The sequence below is a fragment of the Esox lucius genome, chromosome 16 (assembly GCF_011004845.1).
Source record: "Esox lucius isolate fEsoLuc1 chromosome 16, fEsoLuc1.pri, whole genome shotgun sequence".
In the NCBI taxonomy this organism is placed as follows: Eukaryota; Metazoa; Chordata; class Actinopteri; order Esociformes; family Esocidae; genus Esox; species Esox lucius.
This window is the reverse complement of record NC_047584.1, coordinates 32,299,684-32,317,121: the sequence shown is the minus strand read 5'-3', so window position 1 is coordinate 32,317,121 and position 17,438 is coordinate 32,299,684. Positions and strand designations below refer to the sequence as shown.

The 17,438-nt window shown below is 44.2% G+C and overlaps 2 protein-coding genes across 15 annotated transcripts in view; both read right to left on the bottom strand.

Annotated features, from left to right (window-relative positions):
• Window positions 1-2,139: 2,139 nt before the first annotated feature.
• On the bottom strand, window positions 2,140-12,253 carry dync1i1 (dynein, cytoplasmic 1, intermediate chain 1). 4 transcript variants are annotated; one of them, XM_034297653.1, is made up of 18 exons: window positions 12,093-12,253; window positions 10,947-11,140; window positions 10,555-10,672; window positions 7,502-7,559; window positions 6,957-6,962; window positions 6,595-6,654; window positions 6,393-6,505; window positions 6,209-6,298; window positions 5,556-5,718; window positions 5,047-5,146; window positions 4,804-4,929; window positions 4,561-4,707; window positions 4,305-4,418; window positions 3,915-4,048; window positions 3,615-3,759; window positions 3,321-3,461; window positions 3,040-3,165; window positions 2,140-2,925 (listed from the first exon to the last, which is right to left on the bottom strand). In XM_034297653.1, exons 2-18 carry the CDS (start codon window positions 11,052-11,054, stop codon window positions 2,815-2,817), a joined length of 1,860 nt encoding a protein of 619 aa, XP_034153544.1. In that variant the 5' UTR covers window positions 11,055-11,140; window positions 12,093-12,253; the 3' UTR covers window positions 2,140-2,814. The 4 variants fall into 4 exon arrangements, with proteins under 4 accessions (XP_034153544.1, XP_028969257.1, XP_028969258.1 ...); XM_029113424.2 differs by having other exon boundaries at window positions 10,947-11,063; XM_029113425.2 differs by having other exon boundaries at window positions 10,947-11,060.
• A 320-nt stretch (window positions 12,254-12,573) lies between these two features.
• The window catches only part of ptp4a3b (protein tyrosine phosphatase 4A3b), a 38,331-nt gene continuing 33,466 nt past the window's right edge, over window positions 12,574-17,438 (bottom strand). For 10 of the 11 annotated variants that reach the window (XM_013137957.4, XM_013137961.4, XM_020054909.3 and 7 more), the window contains 2 exons: window positions 16,206-16,280; window positions 12,574-14,537 (listed from right to left, as the gene is read on the bottom strand). In XM_013137957.4, the coding sequence (XP_012993411.1) occupies window positions 14,420-14,537; window positions 16,206-16,280 (193 nt within the window). In that variant the 3' untranslated portion in view covers window positions 12,574-14,419. The remainder of the gene's footprint in view (window positions 14,538-16,205; window positions 16,281-17,438) is intronic. The other variant, XM_013137966.4, reaches the window with a different exon arrangement.

The following is a 17,438-nucleotide window of genomic DNA, read 5'->3' as shown; positions in this document are numbered from 1 at the left end:
GGAGGCTGAGGAGGCCGGGTGTAGCAAACACCCTACTGAAAGCTAGAATATGTATTACAGCTTCCAGTCGGGGATGTTTACAACACCAGATAACCAAATGTTCACAGATCCGTATAGTTGATAATCCTGTATGTACAACTGTCCCGGATAGCAGTGGCTAAGGGCATGGAATGAAAACACAAGGTCAATTCTGACCTTGATCGCCCCCTACAGGCCAGCGCAGAATCATGAAGCTAAGTTATTATAAAAGAGTGAATACATCTTGGGAACTAGCATTTATTTAAAAAAATTTGACCATTCAGGATTGTTATTCTATTGACAATGTCATCATTACATTTCAATGAGGGGAAACACGAGATGGTAAATGACTTTACTTGAATGGTGTATTTCAAGGATCTCCCTGAACAATGGTGTTACTGACACAGAACTTGTTCTGCTCCAGGAAATGCAAAACAATTAAGCCAACTGTTTTACTTTATAAGGATTTAAATACAGCCCTGCTAAGGTCGAACATCAAAAAACAAGTCAACTTGGAACATAAGTTAGAAAGGAAAGCAAGCAATCTACAACATTGGTTAAGTCAGGATTAGAACAAGCATACTAGAAAATAAGCTATCATGCTAAAATTGTCTGCAATGCACTTTAAAAGACAAAAACTTGTAGCACAGCTTACTCTTGATGTTAACCTCTACAGAGTGCAATCAAGCACAAAACTAGCAAGCTAATAATGGAGAAGTAGCTAGCTAAGCTGGAAAAATGCCAACAAGTAGCCTAGCTATTTATAAAATATTTAAGGTATACATGGAGGCATAGTTATATAATAATACCCAAATTAGTTTTTTTTGTTGGCTTTATTCGTCTGTCATTTAAGTAACTGACTAGCGAAAAACAGTCAAAAAGTCATTTGCAGATTAGCTACTGTAGTTAGCCAGCTAGCCAACTGGGCTATCTTTCCGAGTGATGAAGTCCAACTCCTTCAGGCTTGCTAGTGCTTCGCTCAAATTGTGTCCTTCCCGCGACCGTGTATAGAAAATATCAGTAGCACAAAAACGAAATGGCAATGAAGCCACAACATAGGAGAATACCTTGCAGTTGTAAAGCACAACAGTGAAGTTTACCACCGCCATTCTGTCTGTTTCCTTCCGTCTGACTCGCGTTTGTCTTTAGCATGACCTTTGGTTACCCGACACTAATATTGACGTAATTGCCATGGAAACAGAACTCCGCCTGCTACGTGGATTCGCGTACGTTCGAAAATGATTAAACAATTATAAATCTGCCTCTTTCATGGGCTAATCACTGTCAGAACAATTAGACCGACACGCCACAGGCACTCGGTGGTGCAACAACTGACCTTAATTGATAGCCTGCCCATTGGATGGTGCAATGAAATTACTATACACATAATTGAATACAATATAAAACACAAAAATGGCATGTAGTTGAATACACAATAATATACTCTAATAAATGCACCCTCTAAATGTGTTATTTTTGAGGGATTGTGGTATATGGCCTATATACCATCGAAGGGCCATTCTTAAGTACAACTCAACACGGAGTACCAGGATAAATACCTTAGCCGCTGCATGTGGTCCATATAGCACAAACCACAGTTACGGGCTACATGCAGCCTCATTGCTTTTTAAATGGTTACCAACACAATTTGGACAGTAAAGCTAACAACGTTTAGCTGAACCACCAGGCTTCTAATTAAGCAGGCTTCTTAAAAAAACATTCAACCTTCCTCTACTGTATTGCAATAATGTTAAAAAGGTGGTTCACCTTCATCCTTTATATATATTTTCTTGAAACGTTGAACTAAATATAGCATGTAGGGTTACAGAGCTGGATGCACACAGGACAGTGATTCAGAATTGAGTGCATGTAGATGAGGATATTTTTTCACTGATCTAAACGCCATAGTGTTTTATTATCATTAAATAAAAAACACAAAACTGAAATATCGATCAGATTCTATACCCCCTTTTATTAGAAATCCTAAATTAACTAATGTGGTAAAATTCACCCATGAATCACACACAGGTAACTGGCTTTCACCAGTTTCTAATCGTGCTTTACACGGTTTCAGGATAAATCTGTTCCTGTAAGTTCACTCTGTTGCACAAAGGAGGCAGGTAAAGGTCAATTCTGTTATTTTATTTTCAATTATTGTCCTTACAGGCCAAAGACACAGTGGCAGTCTGTCCCAATCATCAATAGTATTTATATAGTTATAATACTGTTTAACAAACCAACAAAACAAAGCTTTTAACAGCAAACAAAACATGCATGCACAAAGCCTGTATTTTCATAACATGGGTATTATGAGAGAAGAACAAGGATCCAACTTATTAGTGCAGCTTTTATAACCTTGAAGAACAAACATTATAAGCTCAATTCAGAATATCGTACAATCCAAAACAAATCAGGAATACAATGAAATAATTATCATGTGTCGAGCTCACTCAAATATTTATGGCCAAAATTAAACCAATAAGCACATTATAATTGCATACCATATTATTTATATATTACGCATATTATATGATGTCAACCTTAACTTAAGAACAAATAAATATTTATAGTAAGAGGTTTTGGCCCTTCTTAGCGGTTGTATTTTGATGTTGCTTCGATTAATGGAGCCTGATCACAGTGATAACTTACCAAGGGTGACTTGAATCTCCCCTAAACATGGATACATGGACTTGCTGATGTTACGCTGTCAGTAAATTCTGGTTGGTTATTGGTAAAAATGTCTGTCATCAGGATGTTGTGTAACGCTGGATCCACTGACGCCAGACCGAGGAGGCATTAACTCGTCTGCTCTGTGACCCCGTCTTCCTCTCCCTCGGCACGGTTGGCGCGGAACTCGACCAAGGTGCGGGCGAATCGGCTCCAGTCGTCCGGGTGGGGCACCGCCAGCTACAGGAGACAACACGGATTAGACAGATTCGGGCAAAGATCACATATGCAACCCAGGTCCCGCCATTCTTTCCCCCGAACCCTTTCATTCTGAAAGAAGTGTGGTCACTTCACCTCTCCGACATCGTAGATCCAGACACGCCCCTCTGAGTCTCCCACGGCGACCTCTCTGCCTCCTGACGCCCACCTCACCCTGTTCAGCGCACACGCTCCCTCAATGGTCACACTCGCTGTAGGCACCTTTAAAAAGAGTTAGATATCCATTTAGATATCCAGGCGTACTGACCTCCAGACAGACAGATATGGGCCCTAGATGAAAGGTACGTGTGACATGGGGAATAGGGCTCTGGACTGAAGTAGTGTACTACGTACGGGGTATTGTACTTGTGACTCACCTCCGTGTCATTGTTGAGGTTCCACAGGTCCAGACGACCCATTCCGTCCACCGAGGCGAACAGAGCTGGATGCACCGGGGACCAGCTGACATCATACACATAGTCCGCATTGTCCTCAAAGGAGTAGAGTGGCTTGCAGTGCTGAAGAGAGGGAGAGAGAGACGGTCAGAAACAACACGAGAAACTGGAAGTCAAAATAAGGCTGCTACCGCCATCCATCCTGTTGGACCGAGAGTGGTTTTGTAGTTGAAACGGTAGACCCGGGAACCGGGACATTATTAAAAGGTGTCCCACCTTGGTTGTCCAGAGTTTGACAGTCCAGTCGAAGGAGGATGTGATGAAGAGGTGGGAGAGATCGACCGTCCCCACGGCGTTATGGCAGCTGATGCCGGTCACCGGGCCCTGGTGGCCTTCAAACATCTCCGCTATGCCCGCTTTGCTGCACAGAACAACAGCACTAGGCAACTTAGTACGTCCAGTAAGCACCCGAGGAGGAGCTAGCATCCCAAACGCAGCAGCTTGGTCGGCCCGGGGGATGTGCGGTACTGTATACCTTCTCATGCATTCCATGTCTATGACCAGAGATCGACTTGCCTGCCGTGCCGGGACGCGGAGTACACTGTTCCCTCCTCGCTTCCCACCACATAGTTGTTGACGTCCCCAGCAGGGAAGGCCATCCCTGTCACAGCAACAGGCTTGGACTTATTGTACACCAGCTCCATGCTCTCCTGTTCAACAAATCATCCTCATAGTTTACCTCAAACATAGAACGAGACATCATGCCGACCTATGACGGAACGGACGGGAGTTATACAATAGAAGTGCAGGTGTTATAATGGTGGTCCTGTTGTAGTTTTGCTCTGCTAAAAAAACATGTCCTGTAGAGAAATAAGTCTGCCGAGGTGAACGTTTGGAGACACTCTGACGGTTCACGTTTCCTTTCACTCAGCAAAACGAGTGATGAATGTACTGCTCCTGTGTTACCTGAGGCTGGGAGAGCATGTCTAAGCTCCAGGAGCACATCTTTCCATCAGTGGACACAGTGATCAGATTGTTGGCATTCTGGGTTCCCACCACGTTCACACAGTAGACCGGGTGCTATGGAAAGGGGGGTTAAAACAAGGAGCGTCATGACCTGTAGGTCACACGCGTTGCCTGTAGGTCACACCGGACAGAGCCGTGCTACCGGGGAGAGCGTTTCGGAGGGGCATGTGTCTGTGAGCGTGTGTCTGTGACCTACGGTGTGGGCAGCGGCTGACAGTGGGGTCCTTTGGATCGGTGTTCTCCTGTGACTGCGGTTGTCCCACAGTACAATCTGCCCCGAGTAGGTCCCTCCCACAACCAGGTTGGGATGGAACTGAGCAAAGCCGACAGACATCACAGGCGACTGGAACGGAGGGAGAACGGGGGGACGGTTTAAGCACATGGCGAAAGAGGAGTGCCTGTAAACCGCACAAATCTAATGGAGTCAGCGCCTACGGACCTGGCAGTGAAATATGTACTCCGGAGTCGTCTTCTTGAATTTCATGTTCCACACCAGGGCAGTCCCGTCCGGCTCGTGGGGCGTGTCTTCATTGCTGTTGTAGGACGCCACCATGAGCTCCGGATACTGCAAAGACACAATACTGGATTACTCCAATCAAATCCTCCTTCTATCAGGACAGAATGCTGAGTGATTAAGTATACACATCAGATATTTCAGACCGGGAGAAAGAAGAATTTGTACCTGTGGCGACCAGTCCAGGCAGGTGACCACTCGATGTTTGGACCAGTGCTCGTCAAAGAACACCCGGTTGAAAGACAGACTGGAGCCACCTTGCATATCACTGATAGAAAGGAGGAGAATATATATTTAGGGTAGCAAGCGACACAAATAGACACGACTCCATTAAAGCAGAATAGCTAAGAGAGCATGAGTGTATTTCCTGTCTGAAGCCCTCGGAAGAAAGATCAGGAGAGGCTGACAACATTTGGAGGGGTTACAAAGCCATTTCCAAGCATTTCGGAGTACATCATTCCACTGTCTGACAGATCATCTAGAAATGGAGAAAACATCAGACCAATGGCTATCTACATAGGACAGGTTGTCCCACCAGATCCAGCCCAATGGTATCATCATGGGATCTGCAGGCCTCTCTTGCCACACCGCATGAGTCAAATGTCAGAACGTGGTGGCCCCCTTGATATAGGAAACAGGGTGCAGGCTTTGGGCGAATGCACGCTCCACGTTCTCACCCGTCTTTGTCTTCCAGGTCCCGGCCACTGTAGTCAAAGAAGATGTCAGACTCCTCTGCAAGCGCCCGCTCCACCACGGAGACCGACCGCTCGAAGAAGACCAGGAAGTCCTCAGAGTGAAGGATCTGTTCCCGCTCCTCCTCTGTCAGCTCCTTAGGAGAGGCTTGGAGGAGCACACACACGGGTATCATCAGAGAAAATACATTGGTCTGGATCTGACTGATGATCAGATTATTGCCAAGTCACCTTCACCAAGTCACCGTCACCAAGTCATCTTCACCAAGTCACCTTCATCAAGTCACCTTCATCAAGTCACCTTCACCAAGTCACCAAGTCATCTTCACCAAGACACCAAGTCATCTTCACCAAGTCACCAAGTCACCTTCATCAAGTCACCTTCATCAAGTCACCTTCATCAAGTCATCAAGTCACCTTCATCAAGTCACCTTCACCAAGTCACCTTCATCAAGTCACCTTCATCAAGTCACCTTCATCAAGTCACCTTCATCAAGTTACCTCAGACTTGCAAGTGCCTTTCCTGTTTTGAGTATGAAAATGTTGTTGAGGAAACGGTAATGTTGTTGAGGAAACGGTCATTTTGTTGAGGAAGACACCAATAACACCAAAGATGGTAATGCTGTTGTGATCCTTACCGTCTTTACGGTCCTCTGCGTCCCCCTCTTCCTCGGTCTGGTCGGTCTGAGGGGCTGCAATAGGCTCGCCTCCCTCCTCATCGTCTTCATCTTTTGGATGAAAACCGAAAAGTGTCATAATGTCATACACTGAATACATTTTTACAAAACATACCAATCAGGCTCAATTACAGAATTAATTTACCTTCAGACTGGTGTGCTGTGGGAGTCTGGGTCTCTTTAGTGTAGGTCACCAGCTCTTTGGGAAGGAAGTCGATCTGTACTATTTTTGTCGCCCCAAGTCTGTGTATCCTGCGTCTGAAAGAAAGGAAGAAACTATTTAAGCCTTCAAACTCAAAGCCTTCAAAGGACACTATTAAGGGAATAGGACGCAGTTTGGGACGTACCCCAGCTCAGAGTCGGACTGCAGCTGGAGGGCCGATGGGTCCGTGTCCCACTGCAGGGTTCTGCCAGGGCGCATGAAGGGAACAGAACAAATGAGTCTGGACAGTTTAAAGTCACGTCACTTTTAGATCACGTGAAATCATGCATGACAGCGGGTGGCACCGGGTCAGGGGTTACGCCAAGGGGGACACGCAACACGTATGAAACGGTTGGGATGCAGTTTTGTGAGTCTCAGAAGGTCACAAAACGATCAAGACATAATCAACTGATGTCAGTGCACAACAACACCGAGGTCTCCCCGCACACGCCCTACACACGCTTTACACACGCCTTACACACGGCTACTACATGGACCGGTACTCACCTGTATCTGATGACCCATTACAGGAAGAAAAGAGAAGGGAAATGCATCAGGGACTTGGTGTCGCCATGGTGCACATGTACATTTACAGTCCCAGGTGGCACCCTTTTCCATACACCTGAGGGTTTAAGCAGCCCTCTCGGCTCTGGTGAAGGGCGCCATTTGGAACGCACAAGCGTTTACGTTCATGTTCAACATCCTATGCCACTGATGTTCACCACATTGATTTACAACACATTTAAGGGTAATAAAGGCTCCAGGCACAGTCTTTGTTCAAACCAGCGAGGACATTCCAGCCTTAGACATACAAATTCACATTTTTGTGCTTACATTTGCTCACATGCAGTTATGGTTGAACAAAATCACTAGAAGTGCTAAAATACTTTTTTGGCAGGGGAGGGATCTGATACCACTAATGCTATTTTCAGGGCTCAAACGTGTGTGTGTGAGTGTCTCTGTGTGTATGTGTGTCTGTGTCTGTGTATGTGTGTGTGTGTGTGTGCGTGTGTCTGTGTGTCTGTGTGTCTGTGTGTCAAGAGGCTACATACCTTCCCACTGCTCCTCCATCTACGGACTCCTGGCTCCCAGCATCACTGGTGGTGCTCACTGATTGCGAAGAGGGAGACAGAGGGGTTGGGACTAACTTATGAAAATAACAGGCATCCCATGTTAAGAGCTGCTGAGGCTGCACTGATGGCCAGCAGTGTCACGGCCCCCCAGCGTCACGGCCCCCCAGCGGCACGGCCAAACCAAAAGGGTTCCAAATCAACAGGATGGATTGAAATGGATCAAAGCAAAGGAAGAGAGAATTCACAAGAGAAGAGGAAGAGATTGTCAAACGTACTTCTCGGATGTATACCCATGTCCTCTCCTGTTGGTTTGTGGTATCATGGGGACTCATCAAATCAAAGTAACCACCTGAATTTAATATAGGTACTCGTGGCTATTGCCTAAAAATAAATCTTCATGTACAGTCATGTGAAAGAGTAAGTACCCACGCTGGATTTTATTTCATCCACATATTTGGACATAGATATGTAATCTTCAACATTATTGGCAGACAAAGGTAACCTAGTTTAACAAATGACACTGAAAGCTTATACTTTACAATCTTGTTCATCAAAAATCTACCAAAAATCTATTTTGTAGAGTGTAAAAAATTTTAATAAAAGAGTACGACCCTATATTTGATGGTTGTGATGCCCCTTAAGCTGAAATAATTTGATGTAGCCATTTCTTGTAACTGTTAGTCAGTCTCTTCGACCAATCTTGACTGAGAGGATTTTCCCCACTCTTCTTTACATTACTGCTTTAACTGTGTCATGTTCAAGGACTTTCTTGAAATTGTACATCCCTGCTTCGTGTCTCCCCCGCAGCATTTTTGATAATAATTGAGATGAGGGCTTTTTTCTGACATTCCGACACCCTCCATGTCTTCTTTTCAAGCCATGCCGTTGAAGCTTTGCTTGTGTGTTTTGGAACAAGTCCAAGTCTTTTCAATCAATCACATTTTATGTATTTAAAGCCCTTTTTACATCAGCAGTTGTCACAAAGTACTTTTACAAAACACCCTGCCTGTTATTTTTTAAATGCACCGAATAGCATGGAGTCATTCTGAACAATGAAATTCTTGTGACAGGGCTCATGACATCTACTTAGTAAGCATTAAGAAGTATATAAAGCAAAAATATACATAACAATGTAAACTAGCAACAATTCCAAAGAGTGTAGATTGGGGTATATGAAAAATATGGATAGAAATATTAAATATTATAAATATAAGTGTAATATGCCTATGAATGAAACATTAAAATATGCTAGTGTACATTAAATGTACATAGAAAGTAATCAGAGCATTTGAAATGTTAATGTGGTCAATATGACCATAAATCAGTGTTGCTGGTTGAGGAGCCTCATGGTCTGGGGGGAAAACAGAGTCTGGAAGTGCGCGCCCTTGTCCCAGTTGTATCTACCAGGCGGCGGCAGTGCGAACAGACCATAGCCTGGGTGGCTGTAGTCTTTTATGATGTGCTGTGCTTTCCTAAGACAGCATGTGTGGTAGATGCCTTGCACGGAGAGGAATGGCAGCCGATCAAGGGCTCCGCACACTTCACCCTCTGGAGGGACTTGCGATCAGCAGCGCAGAAATTCAACCTGGGAGGATGCTCTCAATGGTGCTCCTGTAGACGTTGGTGAGAGTTTGTGCGGACAGGCCAAACTTCTTGAGTCTCCCCAGGAAGTATAGTCACTTTTGGGCAGTTTTTTACTGCAGAGTCTGCTTGCCTGGACCAGGTGAGGTCATCTTTGATGAACACACAGAGGAACTTGAAGTCGGCAGCTCCATCAGTGTGTAGGGAGGCATGACCTTCACTTCCTGAAGTCCACGATCATCACCTTAGTCTTGCAGATGTTGAGAGAGGTTGTTGTCTTGGCACCATGTAGCCAGGTCCACTACCTCCTCTCTGTAAGCGGTCTCATCATTGTTGAGGATGAAACCCAGGATGGTTGTGTCGTCCGCAAACTTAAGGATGATGTTGGAGCTGTGTGATGACGTCGGTGCTTGGTTCAGATTTTTGACAGGTGACCTCATATTCTCCTCAATAAGTCCTTGGTATAATATAGAATTCATGTTTCACTTAATGATGGCAGGTTGGCCCTGAGGCAGCAAAGCAGCCACAAACCATAATGCCACCACCTCCATGCTTTACCGTTGGTATGACGGCCTTCAGTTCAAAGGCAGTGTTTATATATGGGAGGGGGCTTCTTCCTCCCAGATATCAAATTTGTGTAGTGTCTTCCTGACGGTTGACTGATGCACTTCTACATTGACTGTGGCAAGAGAGGCTTGTAGATCCCTGAGGTTCTTAGAGACTTCTATGAGCATCTTTCGGTCAGCTCTTGGGCTGAATTTGGCGGGATGACCTGTCGTATGTGGATTTCCAGTGGTCTGTCATTTTCTCCATTTGTAGATGATCGGTCAGAGAGTGGAATGATGTAGTTCGAATTGCTTGCAAATGGCTTTTTAACCCCTGCCAGACTCATCATCATCAACAATATTTTTTCTGATGTCCTCGAAAAGATCTTTTGATCTTAGCATGGTGTTGCCACATACCCATATGGACCAAACCAGAGTTTCTAATCTTTATGGAAGGCTGGACCCGCCCACTAAGGACTTTCTATTAATTTGCCTGTTTCTGTGCATTTTTACCATTTTAAGTGAATGGTTTCAAAGTGTGATTTGTTAATTTGGGTTAACTTCATCAATTAATGTGGCTGGAATTTAGCATGTACATGTAAAAAAAAGATATATATTTAATTCCAGAGGGTGCACTTACATTTTCATAAGAAGTAAGAGTCCATGACCAATATGAATGGAACTATAATACAATACTATAAAAAGCAGTGTGTTAAGACTAGATTGTTTTAAACTAGATGATTTAACCAAAGGTATAACCAATATAAATCTTCACCCTCAACTTAATCATCAGCGTTATGAAATGCAGTATGAAATGAAGTAAGAAAGTAAAACGATTTAAATGATTAAATAAATCATACCACATGACTCTCACACAATTGGGAAAGGGGGGGGGGGCTTAAATACCTAACGGGGGTTCCGGGGAGATTCCAATACTCTGTAGCAAAGCCTCGGTTTCTCTGCGTTTGCGGTCCAAGTCGGAATCTTCCGAGACGTTCTCCGTCTTCTGTTGTTGACTCTCAGACTGAACAAGTGTTGAGGAAAACGTGAGCATGCATACATCCTAAATCGTACCCTATTCCTCATTTAGAGCTCTGGTCAAAAATAGTGCACTAAGGAGTAGTCCCCTTGAGAAAATAGTGCACTAATGAGTAGTCCCACACACTACGTAGATCCAGCGACATTACAAAACCAAATAGAAACTCTGATACTGTGGGTTTTTTGTGTCAGCTAGGTAACTTCTCACTATAATCTAAATATAGTAGACTTATTCACATATTTATAAACTCAGAGCTCACCTCCTTCTTTTTCCTCTCCTCCTCCTTTCTCTTCTTCTCCTCTCGTATTTGGGCTAGCCGTTGTTTCTTTCTCTCCAGCTCAGCTTTCAGGTCACTTTTGTCAGACATCTTCACCTACTTCATCGATGAGAGGGGATAGCAGCACTCTGTTGTTACCATAACCTTGTTTCTAGTCTCATTTGCTACGGAATATACTGTGGGTAAGAAAAGAACGGCCTGGTAGACTAACAAAACCATTGTAAAAATATAGGTACTGTACAAAAATATGTAATTCTACTGTTAAGGTCCTGTACAGTATCATGGCTGCCTGCAGATTTAAAATGATTCATTTTGACACAACTTTACATATTTGCGATTTCCCTGTAATGTCGTTTATATTGTGCTGTGGAGCTGCAAAAATCAAGGCTAGGGGGTCATGATGTATTTCTTCCAATGCCGGAAACAGGAAAAGCAGGCATGAATGGGTTTTGGGAATTCTCATTTCACACAGGAATTACTTTACTAAACATGTAACATAGGCTGTAAATACAAACCTGTCATTACACTTATATGGAATAACAAATATACATGTTGGTTAAATTACTAGAACTATTCACTGGAAGACAGCAAATGCAATGACTACTCAAATCTAAATGTAGTATATAAATGGGAGTGCGACAATAATCTGGTTAAGAAAAAACATTTGATGTTTTTGCCATCATTATGAGAATGAGGTAAAAGTGATGTAAAACAAATGAAATGATAAAAAAAACAATATTAGACAAAGAAAACTTTATTTAAAAACGCTAATGAATGACAAAGGGATGCAAAACAAAGCCAGCAAGCCACATGGATGTGATTTCAGAACATTTAACTGTCGATTGGCATATAAAACCAATGAAACAATTAGAACAAAAACACAACGTAACGGGATGCCATAAAATAACGCTGTAACTACACAGATTCGGATACATTCGTAGCATTATTGTACACGTTTCTTTTTTCCATTACGTTAACAGTAAGCATAGATTTCCTAATTTAAAACGTGACGAGCCTCGGTTTATACACAATGATCAGAACACATCTATACACCATTTGTTAAACTTGGCCTATTTAGGGTTCTGCTCAAGACCACGCTAAACAAAAGACGTATTTTATTTATCCTACCGTCTGCGCTGTGCCTTGCGCTAATCTCTGGTCTCCAAAATATGCTTTATCGGGCGTGACACAGACAAAAGACCTGCGTTTTTAATGAAGACAATAGGACCGAGGATCATAAATTAACACATTAAAAAATACAATTTGCAGCGCTGGGTCTACCCGGTTTCTCAATTTTAATTAGATTCAGGTTCCTGTTTTGTGGAATCTATGAGTCGGTCCGGAAGTAGCCTGTATTTTTTTGACATGCGTTATTGTAGTCAACATCCAAGATCGACCTGCAATATGGTCAACTAAAATAATATTATATCGCGATTCTTTAAAATTAACATAGGAATGAAAATGTTACCGCGACTACATAAAATCAATTTTGAGCCAACGGCATTATCTACAAGTGTCCTCTAGGTGGAGTCAAATGACTACCCAAAAATGGTTTCAAAATGATGCATTCACACAAAAGTAAAATAATGAAAGCACAGAACAGTCCACACACTTTAACAAATACTTTATTACATGTACTTCATTAGCCGGTAATTTCTGAAGTGGGTTACTTCCAAGGCAGCGGAGACGTGACAGCTTTTTTTTCGCAGGATACGCGTCTTTCCATCAGTACCAATCCAAAACAGAATTTGTCTTCCCTTTGCAACGCACCACTTCTTACCAGATAGCGTTCACGGGAACCATTGTGCTCTACAATAGTGCACTCCAATGATAACAGGTTGCCACTTGAAACACAAGCTGAGTGACTTCTATATCCACTGACAGGGACATGGGGCACGTTCAATTCCCCAAATTAGATCCCGAGCCCCAAACAGCACCCCGTAGAATCACTAGGTTTCCACTGGGTTCCATAGCCACGACAGATCCCTCAGCCAAAAAGGCTCAACATCGTAAACAAAAGTGAGCTTTTTTTGGTTGGACTTCTGGTCGGAATTAGGCGTTTGGCTACATGTGGTTGCATTTATTTTTAAGATAAGAATGTAAGTACAGATCGGCAGGATCGATGCCGCTGGCTATAGATTCCCACGTGGGCCACATTCACAGCAAGTCTGTCAGAGGGTCTATATTAGATTGACTCTGCACAATACAGGGAACATGGTGCCATTTGGGACACGACCACAGGGTTTCCAACCATGTCCACCAGGGGCCCAGCTCACCGTCACACTCAATGGACCAAGTTCCCCTATTTTGCACAACAGAAGCAGCTAGTGGTGAATTATCCTAATCCCAGAGTATTTAATTTCACAATGTAAAAAAATGACTGCCATTTTAAAAACCAGTGACCCAGCACAAAACCCGGTCCTATATTAAATCTCCCCATGTCCCCCCCCCAAAACATGGGGAGGGTTCGTAGAGCGACATGATTCTATCAAGTGTTACCTGACATGCATTAAGAAAAACATACAAAAATACATAAAAAAAAGACAGAGAGAGGAGCGAGACAGCTGTGCTCTGAGGATGGCATTAAAGTTAAACATGTCAAGTCAAACTGTACATAATAGTATTGAAACACGGATAAAAACACGCAGACAGCAAAACATTTTGGTTTTCTTCCCCCTCAACGTTATTATTTCATTGGTGTTACTGTTACTGGCAGGGGGGGTTTGAGATCCCAGGCATGGTGGTGTGTGATCGGAGCGGCGCTACCAAGCAGCTGGCGGGAAAGAGAAGTGAACGTGTGAAACCAAGCTGAATGTGTTGCTGATGGTTGATGTGCTGGTGGTCAATGGCTGTGTGTGTGTGTGTGTGTGTCAATGTCAATGTGTCACACTCAGTGCAAGGGAGCTGTGTTTGTGTGCGCCAGCATTTGAGCAGTGCGTACATGACGGCTACCCAAGTTGGCCGTTGATTCCTTTCCCCCTGTGAGTTTGGTTGGCTGCCGTCAGGCTTCATTCAGAGACCTGTCAAACAGGGATGTTTCTGTCTTACAGCCCTGATTGGGAAAAGGACTGGAAGAGGAAGAGGAGGAGGGGAACAGGAGAGCAAGTAGAGAGGAAGAGGAGAACAGGAGCGCAAGTAGAGAGGAAGAGGAGGAGGGGAACAGGAGAGGAAGTAGAGAGGAAGAGGAGAGGAAGCAGAGAATCCTAACAGACTGAGGAGAAGAGAAGGGAGAGGCAGAGGAGGAGAAACCCAAGAGAGGTGACAGATCTCCTTCATCTGAAATGGTACACGCCTCCTTCCCCAGGGGACTGCTCACTGACCAGGGCCCTCTGGTGCCCTTCCTCTTCCTCGTTTAGAAGTCCTAAATGTACCGGGGCAGATTCATCGGAGGTCAAAGGTCAGTGTAATCGTTGTGCCAGTGACAGCAGGCACGCGGGTCGGGCCGGGAGTCCTCTTCACATAGCGCAGCACTTGTTCTTGTGATTGTGAGGGTCTTTGAAGCGCAGTCTCTGTTTCGAACGGTACTTCTCCAGGTATGTGAGCTGCTTGCTGTTGATGGCTCCCCTGCGCTTCCTGAGGAGAACAGAAACAGGTCCCGGGTCAGAAACCGGTCCCGGGTCACTCTCCTCGCCTATAATAACTGCATCCCTACCTTTTCTCTGGTCTAAAGTAGGGCATTATGTAGTGGAAAGGGTGCCATTTGGCTTTGTCCAACCCAGCATGAAAATGGATTATTCAGTTTGTGTATATATGAGGCTAAAAGAGCTTGACACTTTGCCCCAACGCCATAGTTTTAACATTGACAGCCTTGCCTAATTTAAGGGCCCACATGTAAAGTCAAATTTATAATTGACAATTTACTAGATCCAGATTAAGGCTATTCCCCTACTAAAAAACACTTTCAATTGATGTTCCCTGCTGAGCTTTGGGTTTAGTCCGGACAGGAGTAGCTCTAATCTCTTTTTCCAAGAACCTGGCTCATGATGTAAAGCTTCATGACGGTCCAGACCTGAGGTCTAACATAATCCAAAGCAGAGGTCTCTAGTTCCTCTCCACTGCCACTTCCCCAGCTTCTTACTGTGAAGAACTACACTACACTAGTTGTCATTATATCTGGTAAAATGACCAATGTGTTAAAACTTGTATCCCCCCCAAAATCTTTGTTTTATATTTTACATTTTTGTATTTTTCCTGAGTTAGGGACTCTGATTTTCTTCTGTTCTCTCACAAAAATAGCTAATTTATAAAGGAACAATGAAACTGGAGGTTGAGTCAATGTTAAAGACATAAGGGTTTTTTTCTTTACGTCAAGAAAGAAAATACAAATTGTAGATTTGGTTTTTGGTGTCATTCTCCTTTAATGGTCTTTTTACAGTGGGGAGAACAAGCATTTGATACACTGCCGATTTTGCAGGTTTTCCCACTTACAAAGCATGTAGAGGTCTGTACTTTTTATCATAGGTACTCTTCAACTGTGAACAACCGAATCTAAAACAAAAATCCAGAAAATCACATTGTATGATTTTTAAATAATTATTTTGCATGACATAAGTATTTGATCACCTACCAACCAGTAAGAATTCCGGCTCTCACAGACCTGTTAGTTTTTCTTTAAGAAGCCCTCCTGTTGTCCACTAATTACCTGTATTAACTACACCTGTTTGAACTTGTTATCTGTATAAAAGACACCTGTCCACACACTAATCAAACAGACTCCAAAGTCCGTATTACCCAGCGACAGCCTTGAAACCTGAAGGATCTGGAGAAGGTCTGTATGAAGGAGTGGGCCAAAATCCCTGCTGCAGTGAGTGCAAACCTGGTCAAGAACTACAGGAAACGTATGATCTCTGTAATTGCAAACAAAGGTTTCTGTATCAAATATTAAGTTCTGTTTCTCTGATGTATCAAATACTTATGTCATGCAATAAAATGCAAATTAATTACTTAAAAATCATACAATGTGATTTTCTGGATTTTTGTTTTAGATTCCGTCACTCAGAGTTGAAGTGTAACTATGATAAAAATTACAGACTTCTACATGCTTTGTAAGAAGGAAAACCTGCAAAATCGTCATTGTATTAAATACTTGTTCTCCCCACTGTAAAGAGACAGGCACACCATTAAAGGAGAATGACACCAAATAAAAAACCCGAAATGGCACCCTTTGCCCTACACTATCAAAGGAAGCGGTGGAGCGTTATTTGGGGCCCAGCCGGGCCCCATCAGGACCCATGCACCTACTGCCTGATAAACTGGACCGCCTCCTCGTACTTCATCCCGCTCTCGATCAGAGCCAGAGCCACCAGCACCGGAGCCCTGCAGGGAGAAACAGTGGTCACACGCTGGGCCCCCGACGCTGGCCCCCCGACGCCGGGGATTAAAGTCACCATCCCCAAAGGCACCCTATTCCCCAGGTAGTGCACTTCCTCACACCAAAGTCCCATGGGCCCTGGTCAAACGCAGTACACTAAGCAAGGACTTCAATGCCGTTTGGGACAACGACACAGAAACAAAGTTCACAGTCACATATTGGAAACCAAAGACCTCCATTAGTGTTGTTATTCTAGCATATCACCCAAGTTCCCAGTCTCCCTCATCCCCTCAACCCCCCCCCCACTCCTCTCCCTCCTCATCCTCCCTCTCTCTGTGTGTTGACCACAACACAGCCATTCCCCCTTCCAGTCTGAGCTGAAATGAAGGATGACGCTGTATGAACAAAAGAAATGGCCGCTGTGGCTCGTGAGCTGGAACTCGTCTCTGTTGCGCTGCATCTGACCACTATGATTTGGGCCTTACATTGTTATTTGATACGGTCGGTTACCGGTACCATTCTGGCCCACTGGTTGTGGTCTCACCATATATGGCCTGTTGCTGCGGTTGGAGTAGAGGGTCCGTAAATAGAAAACCAGAGAGCATAACAGATAATGCCACAAACAGCGAAGGTGTCTGCCTGTCGACCAACATTCCCCCCCACCACAGAACTCCGATGCCACAGAGACCCACAGACCTGATTGACAGGAGAGATGAATAGGGGAACAAACTGTTTACAGTGGAGCAAACATTGGCCTGCTGTCAAGAACTCTGGGATGAATCCCAGAGGACGAATCCCAGAGGACGAATCCCAGAGGACGAATCCCAGAGGAGTTGTTGGGTTTGTCACAACTGGACCAGGGTTCACAAACCCAGGGAGAGGGTCAAGAAGTTTGGCGGAGGGCTCCTTCAGTTCACAACCAATGAGCTCCACCACATCATAGTGACAGCCCAGTTGAACCTGGTTGAAGGGGGCGTGGACATCCAATGGTCACTTGCTCCCTACATAGTGCTCTGGTCAATAGGGACGCACTCTGTGTGGAATACTGCTCCATTTGGAACACGCCGGAGGCATCCTCCCCTGGCTGGGCCTGACACTCCGCCTGTCAGAGATGACCCACGGGACGGGAAACCGGGGAAGTTTTAATGGTATCATGTTGGTCA